Raw genomic sequence first — 21,876 nt, 5'->3', positions numbered from 1 at the left:
ACGCAGGTGAAGAGAAATGTTACATCATACGAGACCATTGTTTCACCTGCCTCCATAATGATGTTCTGGATGTGGTGTTTAGAGCTGCCTACCAATGGACTGAGGATCAAAAGCCAGAAACTTTGAGATGTTATAGGTGACCGAGTTGATCATACAAACAATTGGTCTTAAAGGTACACATTGTTTATATATCTTCGGTGAACCATACTTGATGTAGCTTCCCCTGGGTATATCCTGTGTTATGAGGGCTGGTCAATAACATTGTCTTGTTCTAACTGCTACAGACAATCTATCACCCTCTTCCTGTAACCACAGTGACAGAATTTTCTCATGATAGTCTTTCTGGTTTAGCAAAACCGTGCACCTGCCCTAGCTTCCCGGAAAGATGATAACGCTGTTGTTTTTACTAAGCAATGTGAGTGCCTTCCTCTCCTCCATGCAGATGTTGGATGCTCAGCTGTTCATTGAAAGCTGGTTCTGTGCCTTCTGGAGGACTTTTTTTTAAACAGTATGTTTATTGAGTTTTATATTACAGAACAAGCAAAGAATAATAGTACAGTTAACATAAGATTTATATTAAACATCATAGTCCCCAAAATAAACAAATATAGATTTAAAATAATAATAATAATAAAATAAAATAAAACAAAACCAATGCACAGCATGGGTAAAACAAACAAAGCAAGAAGAGAAACAACAAAAAACAAACAAACAAAAAAACTCAGCACCAAGTATCATTTTCTAAATTAATTCACTTCATAATGTCTCAGAAACTCAGCTAAAGGTAACCCTATTTCTTCAAAATCTACGCCCTTTCCTCTGACAATATAAGTAAGTCGTTCCAATACAATATATGAAGCCATCTCCTTTACCCACATTTTTACCCCTCCTTTACCCCTTTACCCTGCACCTATTTCACATTTTACTAGCAAAACCAAAGCATGCCTCGCCTACTCCATGCCTTTACTTCCTTAGAAAATACTAATGCATCACGCAAACCTCTCAAATAGAGGTTTTAGTTATAGTTAATCGGAGCATAGTGAAACAAAATAAGTACATTCACAAATAGTATCTACCCCACCTCCCCACCCCCGCCCGAAAAACAACAACAACAAAAACAAAAACATTGTGTTATTAACTGAATGAACTGAGGGCTGCGTCAGGTCCGATAGACTGTACCAAACAGTAGAGGGCGTCAACCTACGGATCTTGCTTCCCGTTAGCCCGTAAAGCTGCAATAACCAAGCCTTGACATTGCAAAGATGGAGGCTGTTATAGTTTAGACCAGGATATACAGAAAGCACAAACTGCGAGTTTCAGAGCTCTGTTATGACATCATTTCCAGCTGGTCAAGGTAAATGGAAAAAAGTACCTGAGCTATCCGCTTAGTAAACATTAGCGTCCTTGCAAAGTTGGATAGTTAGCTAGCACAAATGACAGCCAGCTAATCTAGCTAATGTCAACGAATAGGCTAGCGTAGTGAGCATTAGCTGAGCTAGCTAGCAAGCAACATCGGATCTACTGCAGTGTAGTTTGGGATAATCGATAAGTTATCGCAAGCGGTTTTTATTAACGTTAGTCTCTTGACTTGTTCATAGAGACAACCCAGTCGTTAATTTCATATAATGTCATCTACAATATGAGGAAGATGTTTTGGTGTCAATGCTAGCCATCGTTAGCAATCTGCTCGTTTTCAGAACCGTTTCCTGGTTATTCCTCGGCTTGTTATTACCCAGCCGAAGTGTAGGGCACAAATGTTTCGTTCCTGTTGTTAGTTTAAGGCTTCAGTGCAAAACAAAACCCGCATCCAACCCTTGCAATGCTGACCGCAATACTTTTTGTTTTCTCTTACCGGAGAGAACGTAACATTAGCCAAAACATGATATATCTAGGCTGTTTGGATCTTTTTTCCTGTCACGGCACATATCAAGAAGTACTCCTTTTTTTTTTTTTAAAGAACTAACCCGCAGTTAGTCCACACTCATTTTACTTTCGCTAATACGTGTTTTGTTGTAGCTAACAAAACATTTAATTACAAATTCCAAAATGTGTGAACTACGCATTTTCAGTCAAACAAGTTAAAGCTGAAAAACTGCTGTGGTGGTCGAGACCTAAACAGTGAAAGAGGTGTGACCATTTCTCTGTTTGCAATGTAACAGCAGTTCACAAGTAGCACGACTGTATCCACTCTGGTATTATAGTTTGGACAAGTAACCGATTGGTAGTGTGCCTAACTTTCCGTATTAAGCTGCCCTCTGGATTTGTGTGTCTGCAGGTGGAGGCAGGAGGTGTGAGTAGAGTGCAGTAGACATCAGCAGCATGTACTCCGAGTGGCGCTCGTTGCAGTTGGTGGTGCAGAGTGACCAGGGCCACCTAAGTGTTTTGCACACCTATCCCCCAAGTGTGGGCACAGAGGTGGCAAATGCTGTGGTCAAACCTCTGGGCACAGCTGTAAGCCCAGTTGCCACAGAGAACATCCTCAAAACAGACAAAGAGGTAAGAAAAGGGTCAACTACGAGCATGTCATTTTAATGCTTTGGTAGTCTGCCATCCTACATCTCTATCACTGTGACATTTTAACTCCAGTTACCAGAGCTAAGTAAACACATGAGTACTTTTAGTGGTATCAGTGTGCTGTTTTGTTTTTTTTTTTGCTGATGATTATTTACGTAGAAAAATAGAAATTAGAACATACTGTGGTCCATATATTTTTGTATATGTGGCTCTTTAGGAGAGTGTGGGGGAAAACTGGTCTAAGATTATCCACTTAAATATGTAGCACCAACTACATTCATAGGTGATGAAAAGTGTAGTACATGATAATAAAGTAATAATGGGGTTTGGGTCACCATATTTAAAATAAAGGTTCTAAATACATTTTTATATCATTATCAGAATCTGGACTCCCTCTTTTTGTTTTCTTCATCTTCCACTATCATTCTGTTGCTGGTGTTGCTGCACAGTGCTCAGTAAGGGTGTCAGGACTATCTGTTTTGTAGCTACTCTTGCATATGCAGGCCTGACTGATAGTGTTACTTAGATGGTTTCTTCTATCTATTGCTTCTATTAAATGGTTGATGTTTTTGAACACATTAAGTGCACATTATGCAAGAAATGAGAAGAAAGTACTCTGCAAATAGTTTTTATATGACAAACCACCAAAGCACACACAATTAATCCTGTAATGTACAGTATTCGTGACACCTTAAGCTTTTGTGTAGGCTCTAGACACAACTTGACACGGGCCAATTTAAACAGTTAGCTATAAATGTAAACCAGACACAGCTCTGATCTCTTTCTTTGCATGATCCCCATAAACACTGGAACGTCTGCTGACACACACCGCTGTGAGCAAGTTAATGGCAGAGCTCACAGTAAAGCAGCTGCTTCAATTAATGATGTGACAGCGTGTGTCAGGAAGTGATGCGAGTGGAGCTGCGTTGGGTTAAAAATACATCGGCATTACTCAGGTGCACCATGCATTTGAAGTGCTGCTGTGGCTTTGAATGCTGCTTCTTGCTGAGGGTAGAGCATGGATAGGAATACTTAGCCATACTGACCTCTGCAGGATTCTTACACAAAACCATTGTGGGAAATTATGCAAAATATCACTGGAAACTGAGAGCACCTAAGCTGTCTTGTAATCTAGGCTCTTTTTAGTCGCTAAGTATGCAGGTTTATGTTGGGCGGGGGCGGGGGCATATTTTGATTGTATTTGTAGGATACAAGGAGCTTTTCTAAACTTAAACACTGTTGCCATTCTTCCTCTTTCATTAGGATTGGGTGATGTAGCTTCTCTGCAAATATAAGATAATTACTTATAATAAAATATCTAACAATGGTTTGGTTCCCAGGTGAAATGGACTATGGAGGTGCTCTGTTATGGTCTGACCCTCCCCTTAGAGGGGGACACTGTCAAGCTGTGTGTGGACGTGTACACAGACTGGATGATGGCCCTGGTGTCGCCTAGGGACTCGATGCCTCAGCCTGTGGTGAAGGAGCCCAACATGTATGTCCAGACTATTCTAAAGCATCTCTACAACGTCTTTGTACCAAGGTATGTCTAAAAACTTTATTTCCCATTAGCTTGAATTTAAGGATGAATGCCTTTTCACTGAAATCTTGGACTGCTTATATTGCTTTCATGTTCCCTCATTTCAAACAAGCTGTTTCTCCCTCCAGGCCTGAGCAGCATAGTCTGAACCACATCAGGCTTTGCCAGCAGGTTCTGACTGCAGTCCAGAAGCTGGCACGAGAGTCCGTTTCCATGGTGAGAGAGACCTGGGAGGTGCTGCTGCTCTTCCTTCTTCGCATCAATGACACCTTGCTCGCACCACCCACAGTTGGAGGTAAACAAACCTTTCTCTCCTAAACTGTTCCTTCGTTATCTACTTGGTTATTATTTGTGATGATTAGTTATAATACCCCCCTGTTTTTCCCTTTTTCAGTGGGGGTAGCTGAGAAGCTGGCAGAGAAACTGATGGCAGTGTTGTTTGAGGTGTGGCTGCTGGCGTGTGCCCGCTGCTTTCCCACGCCGCCATATTGGAAGACAGCAAGGGAGATGCTGGCCAATTGGAGGCATCATCCTCCTGTTGTAGAGCAGTGGAGCAGAGTAGCCTGTGCTTTGACCTCCAGGTTAGATTGGATTCAGTTCAACCTTTTGTGTTTTCAGTGGTAAAAGATTTTGTTAGAATTATGATATCTATATGTAGTTAGGTCCACAGGTTGTTGGACAGTGACAGTTTTTGGAGAGATTGCCTTCTTCAATGTAAAAGGCAGTCTCTCCATCTCAGACTAATAGAGCATGCTTTGCAGCTACTGAAGGCAAAGAAATTCACAAACAAGCAGCAACTGAAAGTGGCTGCATTAAAAGCCCAGTAGAACATCTCAAGGGATGAAATGTGGTTTGGTTTTTCGAGGTCTCTGTTAATGCAGTCTGTGTATTCCTGTCTCATTTCTTCGTTTCAGACTCCTGCGGTTTACTCATGGACCGTCCTTCCCACCTTTTAAAGTTCCCGATGAGGATGCCAATTTGATTCCTTTAGAGATGGACAATGATTGCGTGGCCCAGGCGTGGTACCGCTTTCTACACATGCTCAGGTGCTTATTGCCTCAACTGTATAAAAATGCCTTTGCTTGAAAAAGACATGTTCTTTCCTCTTTCTAAACGACATACATGGTGTTTGTTTGTTTTATTTAAGGGGAAGTTGAAGTTGCCTATCTGCTCTAGTTCAAGTCTATTCAACTGCATCCAAACTTTCATGTCTGGCTTTTTTAAATGTTATTTCATTTGTCATTCCCTCCTTTATTTCCTTTTACTTCCTTCGTCTACCCAACCTTATGTCACATTTATTCAAGAAAGATTTAGCAACACTTTTAAAAATTTGGCTTAATCCATTATTACGTTTGCTTTCCTTTTTGTTTCCAGCAACCCAGTGGACCTGAGCAACCCCGCAGTAGTAAGCACCACTCCAAAGTTTCAGGAACAGTTTCTCAATTCGAGTGGCATACCCCATGAAGTGGTATTGCATCCATGTTTGAAACAACTACCCCAGATCTTCTTCAGGGCCATGAGGGGTGTCAGCTGCTTGGTGGATGCCTTCTTGGGTAAGAGGAATCCTAAGTTAAGACGAAAAGCTCAGTTGAGTGATATTTAAGACATTCAAAATGAGGATATACTTAAGGGATGAATGATAAAGCAACTTCAGCTTGGAGACCATTTTTGCAATCCATTATTTAATAGATTATGTTTAAGAAATATGTTGTTCCTGCTTTTGTGGCAGCTACCTGCTTTAGGAATTTATCCCCATATATTATTGTTGCCAGAAATGATTTCAGAAACTGCTGCAAAAGAAAGCGTTACTTTGACAGAAGTGTAAGCAGCTGGTTTTTATTGTGATCTGTTTGGCAAAAAGTTTTAAGTCGCTCTAAATTCAGTTTCATCCTGTAATCGTAATCTGTAGAATCTTGTCTTTAACAAACAGTAAAGCCAAACACTTCTGATGGGTTTTATAGCGTAGATGAAAATTTGTGTTATTTGTGATTTATAGAGAGAAAAAGATTTAAAATGTATTTTTTTGCCAGTGTTGTTCTCTTACTACCTCTGAGTAATCTCAAGATGGAGGATGTCAGTCAGTAATACCTGTTTAAAGATTTCAATAGAAACATACCCGTGTGTATTTTTCTCTTTACACTGTAGGTGTCTCTGTTGAAAAGAAAGCTGTACGGGAGAGGGTGTTCACTTTTTGTCCAGTGCCGCTCTCTCATGGTACAGACATCAGCTGATACATGATATAATGTTTTGCTCTGGGCATGTTAGTGGATTGGTCCATTCACTGTTGGTGATGATACTCAGACTCACAAGTGATATATGTCAGATATTCAGGCTAAACTGCAAGATCATCAGGGGGACTCCTGCAGGCATGAAAATGGAAAATCAAAATGGAAATCAGTGATTGGTGATTTGTATCTAACCATTGTCTTGCATGTCTGTGAATCAATGCTGTCTATGATCAACTCACATACTGTCTTAAATAATACTGTAAATGGAAAACTGCTTCAAAATGATTATATTTACCCAAAACATGGTCTGTTCCCTGGGGGGGAAAACAATGGTTGCTGATTTATTTTTTTATTTTTTCGCTGCCAGGCTAATCAGATGACACCGCCCCACCCCCAGATATCTGAGGAAAATTGGACTATTATACCCCGACTCATTTTACTTTTCTGTCACCAGGCATATCACGTCCCAGGGCTGACAGTGCCCCGCCCACTCCAGTCAACAGAATTAGCATGTCGCCGCCGCCCTCAATCACCAACACCACGCCTCCTCATAGCCGCAAGCAGCGCCACACAGTGGTCACCAAAACTACAAGCAAGAGTTCAGCTGTAAGTTCTGTAACTGCTACAGAGATGCAGAACAATAAGTGTAACTGTTAGATGTTTAGAGCTTAGCTTTCTGTTGGTCTGCAGACAGAAAAGAGTTAAATACTTGAACTTGGCACATTATTCTTTCCATGCTGAAGCTGCACTATCTAGAATTTGTAGGCAGGCAGTATTTCAGTACACTTGTCCAAATCTTGTGATCTTTTAGTTGAACTAGTCAAGCTGTTTTCAGCCTATTGAGATATCTTCTATTCCCACCGCACCCTGTAGGGCAGTGGTGGTCAGCCAAACAAAACATCGCAGCAGCAACAGCAGCAGCAGCAGACTTCGTCCTCCCCGACTCTTCTTTCCAGCCCCAACCAGAGCAGTTGGGAGTCTCGGCCCCTGCCAGCCCCAGCTCGACCGAAGGTCAACAGCATCCTCAACCTCTTTGGCCAGTGGCTTTTCGACGCTGCTCTCGTCCACTGTAAGCTCCACAGCGGCCTCAGCCGAGACCCCAGCATGACGGGTAAGAAGCGACGCAACGTCTCACGCTGTTTAAAATTATGCATGGGCAAGTCGGTGTTCATAAGTATGTGTTCATATGGAGTTATGTGTTTTTTGGTCTTTATTTAATTTATTTATTTAATTTAATTTTTTGAAAAATTTGTACTCTGTTGTTGGGATATCTTTTTGTTTTTTCACCATTTTCTCTGAAACTCTGTTGGGCCTTTCTGTGTGTGGAGGGCTTGGTTACAAGTGGCCTCGTATGAGATTTCCATCTGACTCTAATCCATTTGCATCGACCAACAATTTAGACCTGGCTCAAACTACATATAGGCTTTAACCCTATCCTAAGGAATTCATACGGTCATTTAATTGGTACAATCATTACTGGCAGCGGAGCTAAGAGTTAATGACAGCACATACACTTTTTAGCGTTTGCAATTGGCCCTCTTTGGCTCTTCTCACATTTCTCTTTTTGGTGTAGTGTCCTGCACGTGTCTATTTTGTCTGATTAATGTAAGATATTTGTAATGGTCAGAAGTCATGAGCAAAAAAGAAAAACCACACAATTCATGCCTGATATGAATTGATCCCAAAATATTGGATCTGCTTTGATTTTTTTTCTCTCTCCACTATTTCTGTTATCTTGCAGCCTCTTTTATCCAAATTCTCCTTTCTTATAAATCTTGTAAGTAGGAATGGCAGCTTTTTTTCCCCCTCACTTGATTTGCGTTTCTTGACAAAATCTTCTTGCTTTTGAGTTGAGTTCCTCATGGTCATTGTCATCATCACCATCGTTTTCTGTTCCAACTCCTCGCCATATATAAAAGTTCACCAGCATTCTTTCAGCGTTTCTCCAGAGGTTGATGGAATGGGTTTCACCAAACTGACCACTTGTCTCGACATTAACGTTGCCAGTTTGTGACAGTACCACCCCATTTAAGTTGCCATTTTCTTTTTCCTTTGAGTCACGCTAATCCGTACTATTGTGTTTCAGACTCCCCTCGAGTTTAGCATTGTTTCTTGTATTTTCTTTTTGATGTTGTCAGTTCACTTCAGTTTTGAATTATATTTTTTTTTTTATTGGTTTAGTGCCTCAATGCATGAAGTGAATGTGACAGTCATATGATTGCAGCATTGAGGGATGCTGACACAGGGATTTTGCTTTATGTTCCTGCAGCAGTGAACGCCTGACACGTTTTTAGTACGAGCACACTACAACTTATTCACGCTTTGTGCCGGTGCTAGGCGGAACTTCTATGGCAAACTCTTTGTGTCAGAGTTCCCTTTATTGAATGCTTTTATTAAAGGATGTGAGTGTGTGTTTGCAGTTAATAAAGCCCTTCCTTTCTCTTGTTGTGATAGTGAGTTAATATCTGCTTTTTGTTGCTTTTATGTTTTTGAATTTTTACTGTTAACTTTTCGTTCTAGTGTGCATATAGTATATTTTTGTCTGCTTTTGCCTGTTTTGTCATACATGCATGAAAACTGAGGACTGCAATGGAATTCAGGGTTCTTTCATTCTTTTTTTTCACACTTTGTACAGCGATAGCCACTCAAGTGTCCTTGGAGCTGAGGAGGAAGGGTTCCCAAATGTCCACTGACTCCATGGTGAATAACCCAATGTTTGATGCCAATGAGTTCCCAGAGAGCTATGAAGCAGGACGGGCTGAGGCCTGTGGGACTCTGTGTCGCATCTTCTGTAGCAAAAAAACTGGAGAGGAGATTCTACCAGTTTACCTGTCGAGGTATATACTTTTTTTTTTGCCAAATTAAACTGGTTTTGTTGCCATCTTCTTAACAGTAGGAAAGAAAATGATATGGTTTTCTTATTTCCTTTTCTGCAGGTTCTACATGGTCCTGATTCAGGGTCTGCAGATTTCTGATTTCATCTGTAGACCAGTTTTGGCTTCTATCATTCTCAACTCTTCCTCTCTCTTCTGTACTGACCTAAAGGGCATCAATGTGGTGGTGCCCTACTTCATAGCTGCGCTGGAGACCATTGTGCCAGACAGGTTAGACTGGTAGTTTACTTTCATTTGAGACCATTATTTGTTTTTACTCAGTCATGTAAATGTGTTATGTTAGAAATCAATTATATTACTTAAAGCATGTCTCCATTATTTTTGTTAGGGAACTGTCCAAATTTAAGATGTATGTAAATCCTACTGATCTGAGGAGAGCCTCCATCAACATCCTGCTTGCTATGCTCCCACTGCCACATCACTTTGGCAACATCAAATCAGAGGTAATGACTTTGGCGATGTTTATCTTTAAGCTGATAGTAACAGTCTTGCTTAATGCTGTGTATTGTACACACATTGGTGGCTCTTTCTTCAAATATTAAACTCTTTAAAACCTGTTGATGATTACGTAATCATAAAACAAGCCCTGAAACCTTTTCTTGTTGCAGAGTTTAAAGTTAGTCAAGGTTGCTAACCACACTGACTCTGTGTTCTTTAGGTTCTGTTGGAGGGAAAATTCAACGAGGAAGATGGCTGGCCTCATGACCAGCCTGTGTCTTTCCTTTCACTGAGGCTGCGTCTTGTCAATGTCCTCATAGGAGCTCTGCAGACAGAGACTGACCCCACCAACACACAGCTCATACTGGGTATTTGCTGATAGCTTCATATATTTGATTGCAGTTATTTTAACTCTGTATATTGGTTGTACTTTATGATTGTGTAAAATTGTTGTTGTTTTTTTGTTTAATTATTATTTTTATCCCTTTTTTCAGGTGCAATGCTAAATATTGTTCAAGACTCAGCTTTATTAGAGTCCATAGGCGCCCAGACTGAAACAGTAAGCTTGTTTTCTGCTAATTAGTTAATATTTACGGTGCTACAAGCTGGACTGGGCATTAAGATTTCTGTGTTTTTCGGTGGCAGGGGAGCATAGATGGCAGCCACTCAACTCTGAGGAGTCAGGGTCACAGCCGTACCAACAGTGGCATCAGCTTCAACAGTGGAGGCAGCACGGAGGCCACCAGCCCAGACTCTGAACGCCCTGCACAGGCGCTTCTCCGTGACTATGGTAGGACATGCCGCTCCTGAACATACACTAATATTTTTGTGCTTAATGAATTAACACAATAATACTTTATTTGGTCAGATAGCAGGTTTGCTGAAAGATTATTTCTAATGATCCCTGGCTGATTTCTCATTAGCTTCCAACTCCTCTTGACTCGTTTGTGGGTTTTTTTTATAGCTAACGTGGTTAAAGTGGTATGCAGAGTTAAGAAGCGTTGGGTAAAATATCTTTGTAGGTGATGTAAAGTGTTTGCTGTGATGTTGTTTAAGAAGAATTTGGGATTGGGGTGGGTGGAGTTTCTGCTTTGATTTGCATTTTTTTTTCTCTTAATGATTGGTTGCAACAATGTTGCCTAATCAAATGGATTTCAAATTTAGTATTTACTGTGCAGGGCTGAGTGATGTTTTGTTTTCATTTGATCATTTTCTTTTTTGCACAAATTTATGTCTGTTTTCAGTGAACAGTGCTTCACATAGGCAGTCGTTTTCCAGCAGGAAACTGGGGGAAGGGATTGCTTGGTTCCTGTGAGACACATCTGTAGGACTATAGCATTGTGTTGTGAGGCTTAGTACAGGAAAAGCAATGCTTTAGAGTGGGTCATCTGTTGTTATAAATGCTGCAGCCATTTCAGTGTTATTTGGGTTTTCTAGTCAGTTTCTGTTCTGGTCCGTTCATTTAATTTCTTAACATTATCTCTTAAAAAAAACACTTGACAGTGCAGAGTTCTTTGTAACAGAGGTTGTAGTAAAAAACGGAAATAAAGAAGATTGTTGTTGTGTCACATACCTCACACAAGGTTGCGTTGCTTCCACTTGTAAAATTTCTTTTCTGGGACAAAGGTGTCCAGATAGTGGACTTTACATTGTTGTTGAAAATCAGTCTTAGGACTCTTTGTTTTCAAAGTTTTTAGCCCCTGTAAAAAGTAGCTCAAACTAGGAAAGTCTTTTGTCAGATGAACTGGAATTTTCCTTCCACTTACATATATTTAATGTAATTGGGTGATAAATGTTAAGTAATTCTTAAAAATTTCAGTGTTCCTCTGTTTTTAAAAAAAAATCTCGTAATTATTTGTTAAAATAAAATTTGAAAATGCTATTTTGATGTAAAAATGCTAACATCACTCAGTTCTGTTCCTCAGCAGCTTGTTTACTGCTGTCTCTTTTTTACTCTGCCTGTATTTTGCTCAGGATTGTGTGCTTTGCTGTATTCTTTCACCTCTAATGCATGTTGTATGTTAATATAAAGCAATATCTGCTAACACCTGAGCATTCAGAAATGTCTTTCTGTGTGACTTTCTAGCTTTGGTGCTTTAATCCTGCATTGCTCTATTCTTTGCAGTGTTTGGTATTTTGGGGTGTTATATGATCTAGCTCTTCCAGATACTGCGGCAGGCCTGCTGGTGCGCAGCATCCACCTGGTCACTCAGAGGCTCAACTCCCAGTGGAGACATGACATGAGCATTTCACTCGCTGCCCTGGAACTGCTGGCTGGACTGGCCAAGGTAACTTGAACACCATAGAAGCTCAGTGTAAGAATGTGCAGTCATTACTAGCTGGACTAGCTAAGATAACTGTCGTGTTCCAGTACACCAATGTTACTCAGGCCTCAGCAGCTTTAGTTACTGTAGTCTTAAAAAAAAAAAAAACCTTTAAAAAATCAATTTAAAAAAAAGAGTTTTTGAAAGAGCTCTATTCCAGGAACACCCTTAATAAAATGTCTGGGCCGATTATGGGGTCAAGCGAAACCAGCTGCGTGTAGGGCGTGCTAACTTATACCGATAGTTATTACGCCCCATTCCCAAATGACACAGTGCAGCTTCACAGAAGACTTGTGATACATTTGGGTGTTTTTTGCCACCTTCAGTCAGATAATTTCCTAGCTCAGAATAAGGGAGTTGCCCTCACATTGTACCACAGATTACTGTAAAGAGAGTTTCTCTAACTTGTAATGACTGTGAAGTTTGTGTTTGCAATCACACTGCCAAAATGCATGAGCAATTAATATGTCAATATTCTACTTAATACAGAATTCCGAGTATAGAAAAGACGATATTCTTGTCTTTTGGCACAACCCACTTTCATTGTTGCACTTTTTTTGTTGCACTGTTGTGTCTGCACTGCCTTGTGCTTGTATCATTCTGTTCTGTCTGGTGTTGCACTGTTTTTGCTTTGTTTTGTCTTTTTGTTTTTTGCAACTTTTGCCATTTTTGCACACTTGCACTTTATTTAGTCATGTGTTGATCACCTGTTATATGTAGCACCAGGGTCTTGGAGGAACGTTGTCTCACTTCACTGTGTAATGTACCACTGCACATGGTTGAAATTACAATAAAGCGACTTGACTTTACTGTTCCTTTACATACTTTTCTACTCATAATCAAATATGTTGTCATTTTGGAAAAAAAGGGCAACATTTTTAAACCAAATTTTTTCACAGTTGCATAAAACAAACCACTTTTAAAATGTATCTAATATAGAAGATTTTTTTCCTGTCTTTGTGTATGTCTTAATCAGGTGAAGGTGGGGGTCGACTCTGCAGACCGTAAACGTGCTGTCAGCTCGATATGTGGTTACATTGTGTTCCAGTGTAGCCGTCCAGCTCCTCTTCAATCCAGAGACCTCCACTCCATGATTGTAGCTGCCTTCCAGTTTCTGTGTGTGTGGCTCACAGAACACCCTGACATGTTGGATGAGAAAGTAAGTCTAAAGACCTTTTTCCCTCTCTCTTTCATGTATGTCGGTAGGTAAGAGAAAATCTATATATTGTTTTGTATTTTCTTTTGCTCCAGGACTGTTTGGTTGAGGTTTTGGAAATTGTGGAGTTGGGAATCTCAGGCAGTAAGTCCCGTCAGGAGCAAGAAGTTCGACATAAAGGGGAGAAGGAGCACAACCCGGCTTCCATGAGAGTGAAGGATGCTGCTGAGGCAACTTTGTCCTGGTGAGACTAAAGCCCCCTTTTTTCATTAGTACCTACTCCGGTCAGCTTACTATGCTTTTCAGGGTTTTCCATTTGGTCATAGTACCTGGTGCCAGGTACTTTATTTAGCACCTACTCCGCCGGGCTTCCAAGCAATCGTATCCAAAAATGTGACATCAACAGACTGCATGCCACCAGTCAGTGGCATCACTTGAGTGGCATCATGATGAGTCATGAGAGTGTCTCATTCAGGAAAATCCAAACCAAGCAACGAGGGGAACGGCTACAAAAACACAACGCTGTGGTCCCCAAGTCTGACAAAAAAAAGCCACAGACCGAGCACCAGGTATATCGTTGCCTCAACGCCCAGCTTTGTTGTAGCATTCATGTCACGCACTAATTACGCCACGGGACGCTCGGCTGCATTGCTATAACCACAACCAGGCACATTAGGTGGTAGTGGATTGTAATAGAATGGGAGTCCGGTCAAGATCAGACTAGGTACTAATGGAAAAAGGCAAACATTTTTCATTGTAAAATGGTTACGTTACCATTTCATCACCTGTATAAGTCTTGTGATGTGACCAGTAGTCCGCAGCAAACACCAGATTTCCTACTGTGGGATCTCCTTATCTTTAAACTTAAACACTTGTATTGCACCTTGGCTTTTTGATAAGCTAGTAAAAGTATGTCTACTGTAAATTGTCCTTTGTTTGCTAGATAGGCTAGACAGATTGATATCACCTCCAGTGGCAGTCAATCACACAATAAATTTGTATATAACTTAAATTTAGCTACCTGTGACAAAGCACAGCCAAAAAGTCAGCCACAGCCACAGACCGAGAATCTCAGCTGCACACAAAAACAGCTGCGCAATGACTAAACTCTTCCTGTTTATAAAGGTCTATCAGAACTGGGTCCAAAAATGGAGTTTACTGAATAGTTTATAACAAAGTGTAAATAAAATCGCACTATTTTGCCCCAGATATTCATCCAGCAAACCTCTCGGCTGTGAGGGGAAACTCCCCACTCAGCATAGCCGTGGGTTGCGACTTGGCCAGTCAGCCAGAGAAATTCACCCCCATAGTGATGCTGATGACTTTTCCATCATTAGACTTGGTGATAACACTGAAGTGGATTGTGACTGATTCTTATAAACCAAGTAGGGTTTTTCTTCAAAATCTTTTATGACTGTGCTAAAGTGTTGTTGCTTCTGTTGTTTATTTTTCTGCTTCCTCAGCATCGTAGCTGGCCCACTTTTTTTGCTGAACCTTCATACACATGACTTTTGGATAGTGAAATATGTTGCATTCATTGACCCAGTTTGCTTGTATTTATGTTCTTTCTTATATTTGTGTTTCCCTGGTGCTCCCTAGTATCATGCAGGTGTTGGGGGCCTTCCCGTCTCCCAGTGGGCCTGCGTCTACTTGCAGCTTGCTGAATGAAGATACTTTGATTCGCTATGCCAGACTCAGTGCCACAGGAGCCAGTAACTTCCGTTACTTTGTCCTGGAAAACTCTGTCATCCTTGCAATGCTGGAGCAACCTCTTGGCAATGAGCAAAGTCAGTAGCTTATTGTCTCGCTTTTGATATTTTTAGTTAATAAATTTGAATGCTGGGAGAAAACAAAGTGTCTGGTATGCTTTTAATATGGGTCTGTTTTTGTCCTCACAGACCCCAGTCCTTCTGTGACAGTTTTGATCCGGGGAACGGCTGGTCGACATGCCTGGACCATGCAGCTCTTCCATCAACCGAGAGGGGCCAGGGCTAATCAGAGGGTGAGATCGCACTCTAGATTAATACTAATTAAAGTTAACACATTTTAAGCTAACTTTGCTAAAACATATTTTAAAGTTGCACCATTTTGTCAAACTTGTAGCACCACATCTGATAACACATCTCTGTTATATATCTGTTTTCTTCTCCCCTCCCGCAGCAGGTGTTTGTTCCTGAAGGCCGTCCAACACCCAACAATGATGTGGGGATTAAGTACAATGTGAAACAGAGGCCCTTCCCTGAGGAGGTGGATAAGATCCCGCTTGTCAAAGCTGATGTCAGTATCCCTGACCTGGATGACATTGTTAGTAAGGAGGTGAGAGATCAGCTTCCCGTCGAACCCTATAATTAAGCTTCTATCCACATTATGTCTGATAACACAAAAATTAAGTATCGGGTAAACCATGATTTGTTATATCTTAAAGAGTATTGTTTGTTATTGCACAAACTTAGGTGTCTTGTATGGGCTGGGAGGAAGATTCAAGAGCTTCAGATTCACTGAACAGAATTTGCCCTCGTGTGAGTTGTTGGAAACAGGAGGGCTCATTGGGTGTTGTGTTAAATAGGTCAAATCATCTGGTTTAGTGGTGATCATTTTGTGTGGTTTCTCAATCCTTTGCAGTTTCTCTGTGAAACTACTGGTGCTTCTCTAACACTGTCTCAACAAACTTTTATAAGGGCTGGAGAATGCAAACCAGTACAACAGCCCTTTAATAAACTAAAGGGCTGTGTACTGGATTGCATTTGATGGTATGGGTGATCCATTATTAAATGTTTCCCATGGTTATAAAGTACAGATGACACTGTCATAACGTTTCCTCTCACCTTTGGGGGTCAGTATCTGTTTGGACTGTGAGGGTTCTGCTTCAATTCACGTTGAGCTCATGCAGTCGACGACTGTTCACGAGGCCCTGTTTTAAAGATGTCCCGCCCCCATCTTTTCAGCTGGAAGTTCAGCACGACAAGCTTCGTAATCTGATGACCAAGCAGATAGAGTATGAGAACGCCTTGGAGCGACACAGTGAGGAAATCTGGAAGTCCACTCCTTTTCCTGACCCACAGACAGACTGCAAACCCCCTCCACCCTCACAGGAGTTCCAGACAGCACGTCTCTTCCTCTCCCACTTTGGCTTCTTGTCTCTGGAAGCACTTAAGGTCAGTTACTTTTTAATGTCAGATTACAAACTCTTTGATTGATCGGTATTAAATATACATGCTAATTGGTAGGTTTCCATTGTCTTTCTATTTAAAGCCTTTTTCAGATAAACGATGGGTTGGTTCTTTTTGTTCTTTCTACTATTCCGTAAAAGTTGTGATGGAGATCTTAATATTTCTCATCTTGTAACATTTATGTATCACTTTAAATACGGCACAAGTTTGAGTGTATGTTATCGCATTAATGGATAGTATAGATCTTGAGTTGCTGAGCTAATATGAAGACATGTTTGCAAGAATGTGCTAAACTGCTGTACATGAAAGAAAGATGAACTTCTAAAAGCTCTTTAATTTGAAAAAAGGTCATATTAAAAATGTTGCCTATCTGATCCTGACAAAAAATACTTAAATCTGTGAAATAAAATGTATTTGTTAGAATAATGTTTACATAACCCTTCATAGGAACCCAACAACAGTCGTCTACCTCCTCACCTGATTGCCCTGGAGTCATCCTTGCCAGGATTTTTTGATGACATCAGCTACCTGGACCTGCTTCCCTGCCGACCTTTTGACACGGTCTTTATTTTCTATGTGAAACCTGGACAGAAAAGCAGTCATGAGGTAAGGGAATACAGATTGATTGATTATTGTTTACCTTTACAATGTACTGATGTTAACTTAGTTACTTCTTCCAGTTACTTATTTATTTACACACATAAAGAGGAACAGGAAGAAGAAACTCTTTCATTATCTTGTTCTTGTTGTTGGTGATCAGATCCTAAGGAATGTAGAGTCTTCGGCCAGCGTCCAGCCCCACTTCTTGGAGTTCCTGTTATCCTTGGGTTGGCCTGTGGACGTGGGACGCCACCCAGGCTGGACAGGACACTTGGACACCAGCTGGTCTGTGAATTACTGCTCTGATAGCAATGATGTACAAGCAGGTAAGACACTAAGATGGTCATCGCAATTGTTATTTATCTGTTTATATGTTATTAGTAACTCAATGAATCTTTGTTTGTTTTTCCAGAGGAAGCGGGTACACCGGAGGACACTGGTGGTTCGGTGTTCAACGGAGAGAAGAAAGTTTTGTACTATGCTGATGCTCTGACAGAAATCGCCTTTGTGGTTCCTTCTCTAACAGAACACTCAGGTCAGTATTCACGATCTTCAATATGAATTCAAAGATACTGAAAGCCTCTGTGCTGAATTGGAGTTGCAATTTGCTCTCATTTGGCAGAGGAGTCTTCAGTGCACAGTGACTCCACGGTGGAGGCAGACACCAACTCAGAACTCATGCCCGGTGTGCTCAAACAACCCAATCTCACACTGGAACTGTTCCCCAACCATTCTGAAAGCATGGAGTCCGCTAAAAAGGTAGATTTCAGCTTCTGTGAGTATATGTGGCCTCTAATGTTTGATGTAATGCTTGATCAAAATGAATTTACCTGTTTTATCTAGCTGAGTCCTTTAGTGAAGGCAAAGAGGTCATCGACTGGAAAATCCTTCCCCCAACTGGGGCCTGAAACAAAGGCGTTTGTGGTCTGGGTGGAGCGCTTTGATGATATTGGTAGGTATAAAGTCTCTATTCGGCCCACCACCCCTCCTCTCATACTGTAATTTAAGACTAGCCCCCTTCGTAGATTATAGTCAGCCAGCAGGTTTATCCTCACAAAATATTTTAGTATAAAATACTTAATCTCTGCACTGTTAGATGTTGTCTGTAAGAAGGTGTTTGCCAAATTATCAATGTGCATGAAAGTCTTCATTTCTCTGTTTTTTGTTTGTTTTTTTAGAGAACTTCCCTTTGACCGACCTTTTAGCGGAAACCAGCACGGGCTTGGAAGCTAGCATGAGCAACAGCACTTCCTGCAGGTATTCACAAGTTTATGCTTAATGCACTTGCCTGCCAGTATAAAAAAAACATGTGGTTTCTGAATTGGTTTTGGTCAGGTGCAAAAAGGAAGAACGAAAAAAAAAAAAAACAATGCTGCAAAACCCAATGTGCAAAACAGGAAGTGCTATGCAGCGGGCTGAAAAGAGGAACTGTGGCAGAGCAGTGACAGCAGTTGTCAAGTGACTTGAAAGAAAAATGAATTAAAAGCATTTTTGTAAACATTGCTCCTTTGTTCACCATCAGCAGAATTACACAGTTATTTAAATAGACAGAGTACATGCATTTGAAATGTAGCTATCTTCTTATCCTATCTTTGCCTCCCTTTTCACTTTATTCGTAATGTTGCAGGTCGGGGTTACTAGAAAAAGACGTTCCTTTGATCTTCATCCACCCTCTGAAGACGGGACTCTTCAGGATCCGCTTGCATGGTGCTGTGGGTAAATTTGGCATGGTGATTCCTCTGGTGGATGGCATGGTGGTCAGCCGCAGAGCTCTTGGTAATTGCTCATTTATCTTCCACTTACTTAACTTGTCCATCCTTACCTTACCACACTTCAGCTTTTTTCATGCATCACAAGGAATCATTTTCTCACTATTAATGCGCACGCATGAGTATTGCACAATGGATGTTTTTACTTGGAAATGCACAGGAAATAAACTCCCATTTAGAAAGTGTGTGGTGTTTCCCTCTGAAGTTCTGGTTTCTAATGTAAAAGTATTGCTCATCTGTGTCGTCAAGTTGCATCACCAGGCTTTGAAAGAACCCATTTAAGGCATTTATTTAACTTTCCTGTGTTGATGAACAAGTTTAACTTTGGGGGGAAATAAAAAAAAAGTCTTACTCTGTTGAATGTGCTGCAACTCTTGGCCAGCAGATGGCACAGTTAAGTGTTTTGGTTTTATCTGTGGCTCTACACTTTCACACATAATACTCTAAATCCACGTAACTCACATTGGCTGTGTCGCGCGTGAGTACTGATGAGCTTCTGTTTGTGTGTCTGCCTCTCAGGGTTCCTCGTGCGCCAAACGGTCATCAACGTATGCCGACGGAAGCGTCTGGAGAGCGACTTGTACAACCCTCCTCACGTGAGGCGGAAGCAGAAAATAACCGAAATTGTGCAGCGTTACCGCAACAAACAACTGGAGCCCGAGTTTTACACCTCGCTCTTCCATGAGGTGGGGGAGGGAAAGCCTCACCTCTAACCCTCCCCCCCTCTCCCCCGTCTCCTGTCCTAACACTGGCACACAAGCGCACACAACAATACACACATGCACGCACACACCCCCGTTATTCTGTACTCATAAACCACCTACAACTGTGCTTGTACACACACAGACACACACATGCACACACAGAATCTTTATATTTATACTGTATAATTTTGTTATTTATATGAATACATATATCAGCACTGTTTGCCTTTGACTCTTAGATCAAAGTGTCAAAAACCATGCCAAGGTGGGGAAAAAACAAACGACATTTCTGTGTTGCGGCTACTCACTGAAGATCTGAACGGCTGAAGTTCAACAGTGAACTTTGCTCCTCGTTTTTAGGTTCACGCTTTGTGGCAAAACAATTTCTGCTTGTCTTTAACCGCAATACAGTAGTTACACTGTTGGCCTTTCTGAACTTGTAAAAAGTTTGTCCGTCGAACCTTGTAATATGAATGAACTTCAAGAGGTTTGGTAATACAGAGTTGTGTCCAAAATCCAGATCTGCTCATCTGTTTTTGTTTCTAACAGATTTATGGTTGGATTATTATTATTATCATTTTTTTTGCCAAGGAGATAAACATCTTGTATCCACCTTAAAATGTCGTAAACACATATATATGTATATATAGCTTCAATGCAGGTAACTTAAAAGTTGACCCGTCATTGGATCTGACGACAGACTTCCTCGACGTTCACACACATACACACACACACACATGCAGACACACACCCTGCTTTAGTCTTCCTAGTGTGAACGCACACTTGGCCTCCGCAGCAGCTGACTAAGCACATGAGACGTTTATAGTTTTGTATCGTTTTCTTCTGGCTTTTACTGTATGTAGACGTCATTTTTGACACTTGTGCTCTGTGCCAGGCCATCCCATTGCGCAGCTGCCACTACATTTTGTGTGTGCATGTATGAGTAAGAGTGTGTGTGTGTGTACACAGCAACGTTTGCTTGTCCAGCCAGTCACTTGACACTACAAGGAGTCCGAGACCCCTAAAAGCCCAACACGTTGCATTTAAGGTTGAATCCTGTCACTTTAAGATATACAATTTTGAAAATGCCACGACATACGTCGATCGCGACATTAGATTTTAGTTTACTCTTAATGCTTGGAAACACAAGAGTTTACTAATAGTGAGAGGGGCTACAGAGCTCCTGGAGTTTGCGCTTGATGTTTTCAGGCCTAATTTGAAATCACCACATTTTTAAGGTTGCAAGTATCTCATTACGAAGCAGAACCAGAGCACAGTTTTTAAGTGTCTCGCTCCTCCAAACAAAATCTATGTGATAGATTCAGAGGCCAAAATACTTGTAGCTAACAGGATTATGTGACTTTATTTTGGCTGATCAAAGCTGTATTTTCTTTCTTTTTCTCCTTTTCTTTTCTTTGGAAATGTAAACCCAGGAAGAGATAATATTTAACATGTCAGTTATCTTCAGTTTGGATTGCAGAAATGTGCACTTTTGCCTTCACAAATGTTATGATAATTCTTTTTTTTTTTTTTTTTTTTTTAAATACAATTTCACTCTTATTTTTCTCACTGTACTTTTGGTTTTAATTCAAGCCCTCTCACTGTCTGCCTGTAACAATGTGAATTTATTTATCACAGAGATGGAGCAGGGCAAACACCTCTAGTTTCTTTTGTTATATTGGAAAGTCTTAATGCACTGAGCACATTTTTATGTTCATTTTATGTTTATTTTCTATTCTCTTTGGTTACCTTACATGTCCTCTTTTGTACTTTTGTGCATTTTTGGAAGAAAAATCCTGCTGAAGGAAGAGTTTTATCTTGTGAAATATGAATGAAGAGGACGCGTTGTGGAGTTTTTAAACCTGTCGTGTCTAATTGTGACTCTCTTTTTATGACAGTGCTGTATGCACATGCCTTTTTCGGAAGGAAAGTACATACAATGAAAGACAAACTACATACAATGAGTCACACGTTGTATCCTGTAAGTCCTCTGAGGTTTGAGCATATTTAAGGATTTGCCATGTACAGAAGCAGAGGATAATATGTAAATATGTGATAGATCAAGGCATTTACAAGTTGTTGCATTCCTCATCTGAGATGGCAGAAAAAGATATGTATGTATGCGTTTTTTTGTGTGTGGGAGGAACGCAATGGGTATTGAATGTAACATGCATCAATTAAAACTATTATTGACATTTTAATATCCTTCCATTCATAATATTTGACTTTTTCTTCACAGATTGAAATCTTTTTCCTCTTAATATTTTTTTATATTCTGTTCAGTGAGTTTCTTTCTGAAAGCAGATGTGTTTAGAACCTGTCAGATGAATTAGAATATTAACTGTGAATATTTGCACCACCTGCAGAGTGAACCTGCCCTCTGGTGTGGACTGGGTCTGACTGCAAAGATACTTGAGGGACATTATCTGTAACCCAAGGCTGAGATAGTGACAGCCAATAAGCCTGTATGCCCTGAAGCTATTTTAAAATATTTATGTTCTGCAACTGAAATAAATAAATAAATAAATAAATGATTTGG

The 21,876-nt window shown here is 40.6% G+C and overlaps 1 protein-coding gene across 9 annotated transcripts; it reads left to right on the top strand.

Moving 5' to 3' along the window:
• The first annotated feature begins 1,208 nt into the window (after positions 1–1,208).
• Positions 1,209–21,538, top strand: ralgapb (Ral GTPase activating protein non-catalytic subunit beta). 9 transcript variants are annotated; one of them, XM_085393282.1, is made up of 32 exons: positions 1,209–1,354; positions 2,276–2,496; positions 3,855–4,057; positions 4,183–4,349; positions 4,449–4,635; positions 4,969–5,100; positions 5,429–5,607; positions 6,200–6,268; positions 6,737–6,888; positions 7,156–7,393; positions 8,918–9,119; positions 9,219–9,386; positions 9,505–9,619; positions 9,835–9,982; positions 10,109–10,173; positions 10,260–10,404; positions 11,781–11,902; positions 12,915–13,097; positions 13,190–13,338; positions 14,694–14,881; positions 14,993–15,096; positions 15,255–15,410; positions 15,548–15,613; positions 16,040–16,249; positions 16,712–16,870; positions 17,025–17,190; positions 17,277–17,399; positions 17,487–17,623; positions 17,708–17,816; positions 18,043–18,121; positions 18,492–18,640; positions 19,153–21,538. In XM_085393282.1, the coding sequence occupies exons 2-32, from the start codon at positions 2,320–2,322 to the stop codon at positions 19,344–19,346; spliced, it is 4,641 nt and encodes a 1,546-aa protein (XP_085249408.1). In that variant the 5' UTR covers positions 1,209–1,354; positions 2,276–2,319; the 3' UTR covers positions 19,347–21,538. The 9 variants fall into 9 exon arrangements, with proteins under 9 accessions (XP_085249408.1, XP_085249407.1, XP_085249406.1 ...); XM_085393281.1 differs by having other exon boundaries at positions 11,772–11,902; positions 15,258–15,410; XM_085393280.1 differs by having other exon boundaries at positions 11,772–11,902.
• The last annotated feature ends 338 nt before the right edge of the window (positions 21,539–21,876 follow it).

Source organism: Rhamphochromis longiceps, linkage group LG20, assembly GCF_057381845.1.
Source record: "Rhamphochromis longiceps isolate RC_006_pf linkage group LG20, R_longiceps_female_GT1.1, whole genome shotgun sequence".
NCBI classification, from domain to species: domain Eukaryota; kingdom Metazoa; phylum Chordata; class Actinopteri; order Cichliformes; family Cichlidae; genus Rhamphochromis; species Rhamphochromis longiceps.
Note: the sequence above shows the minus strand (reverse complement) of the source record. Positions and strands in the feature narration are given on the sequence as shown.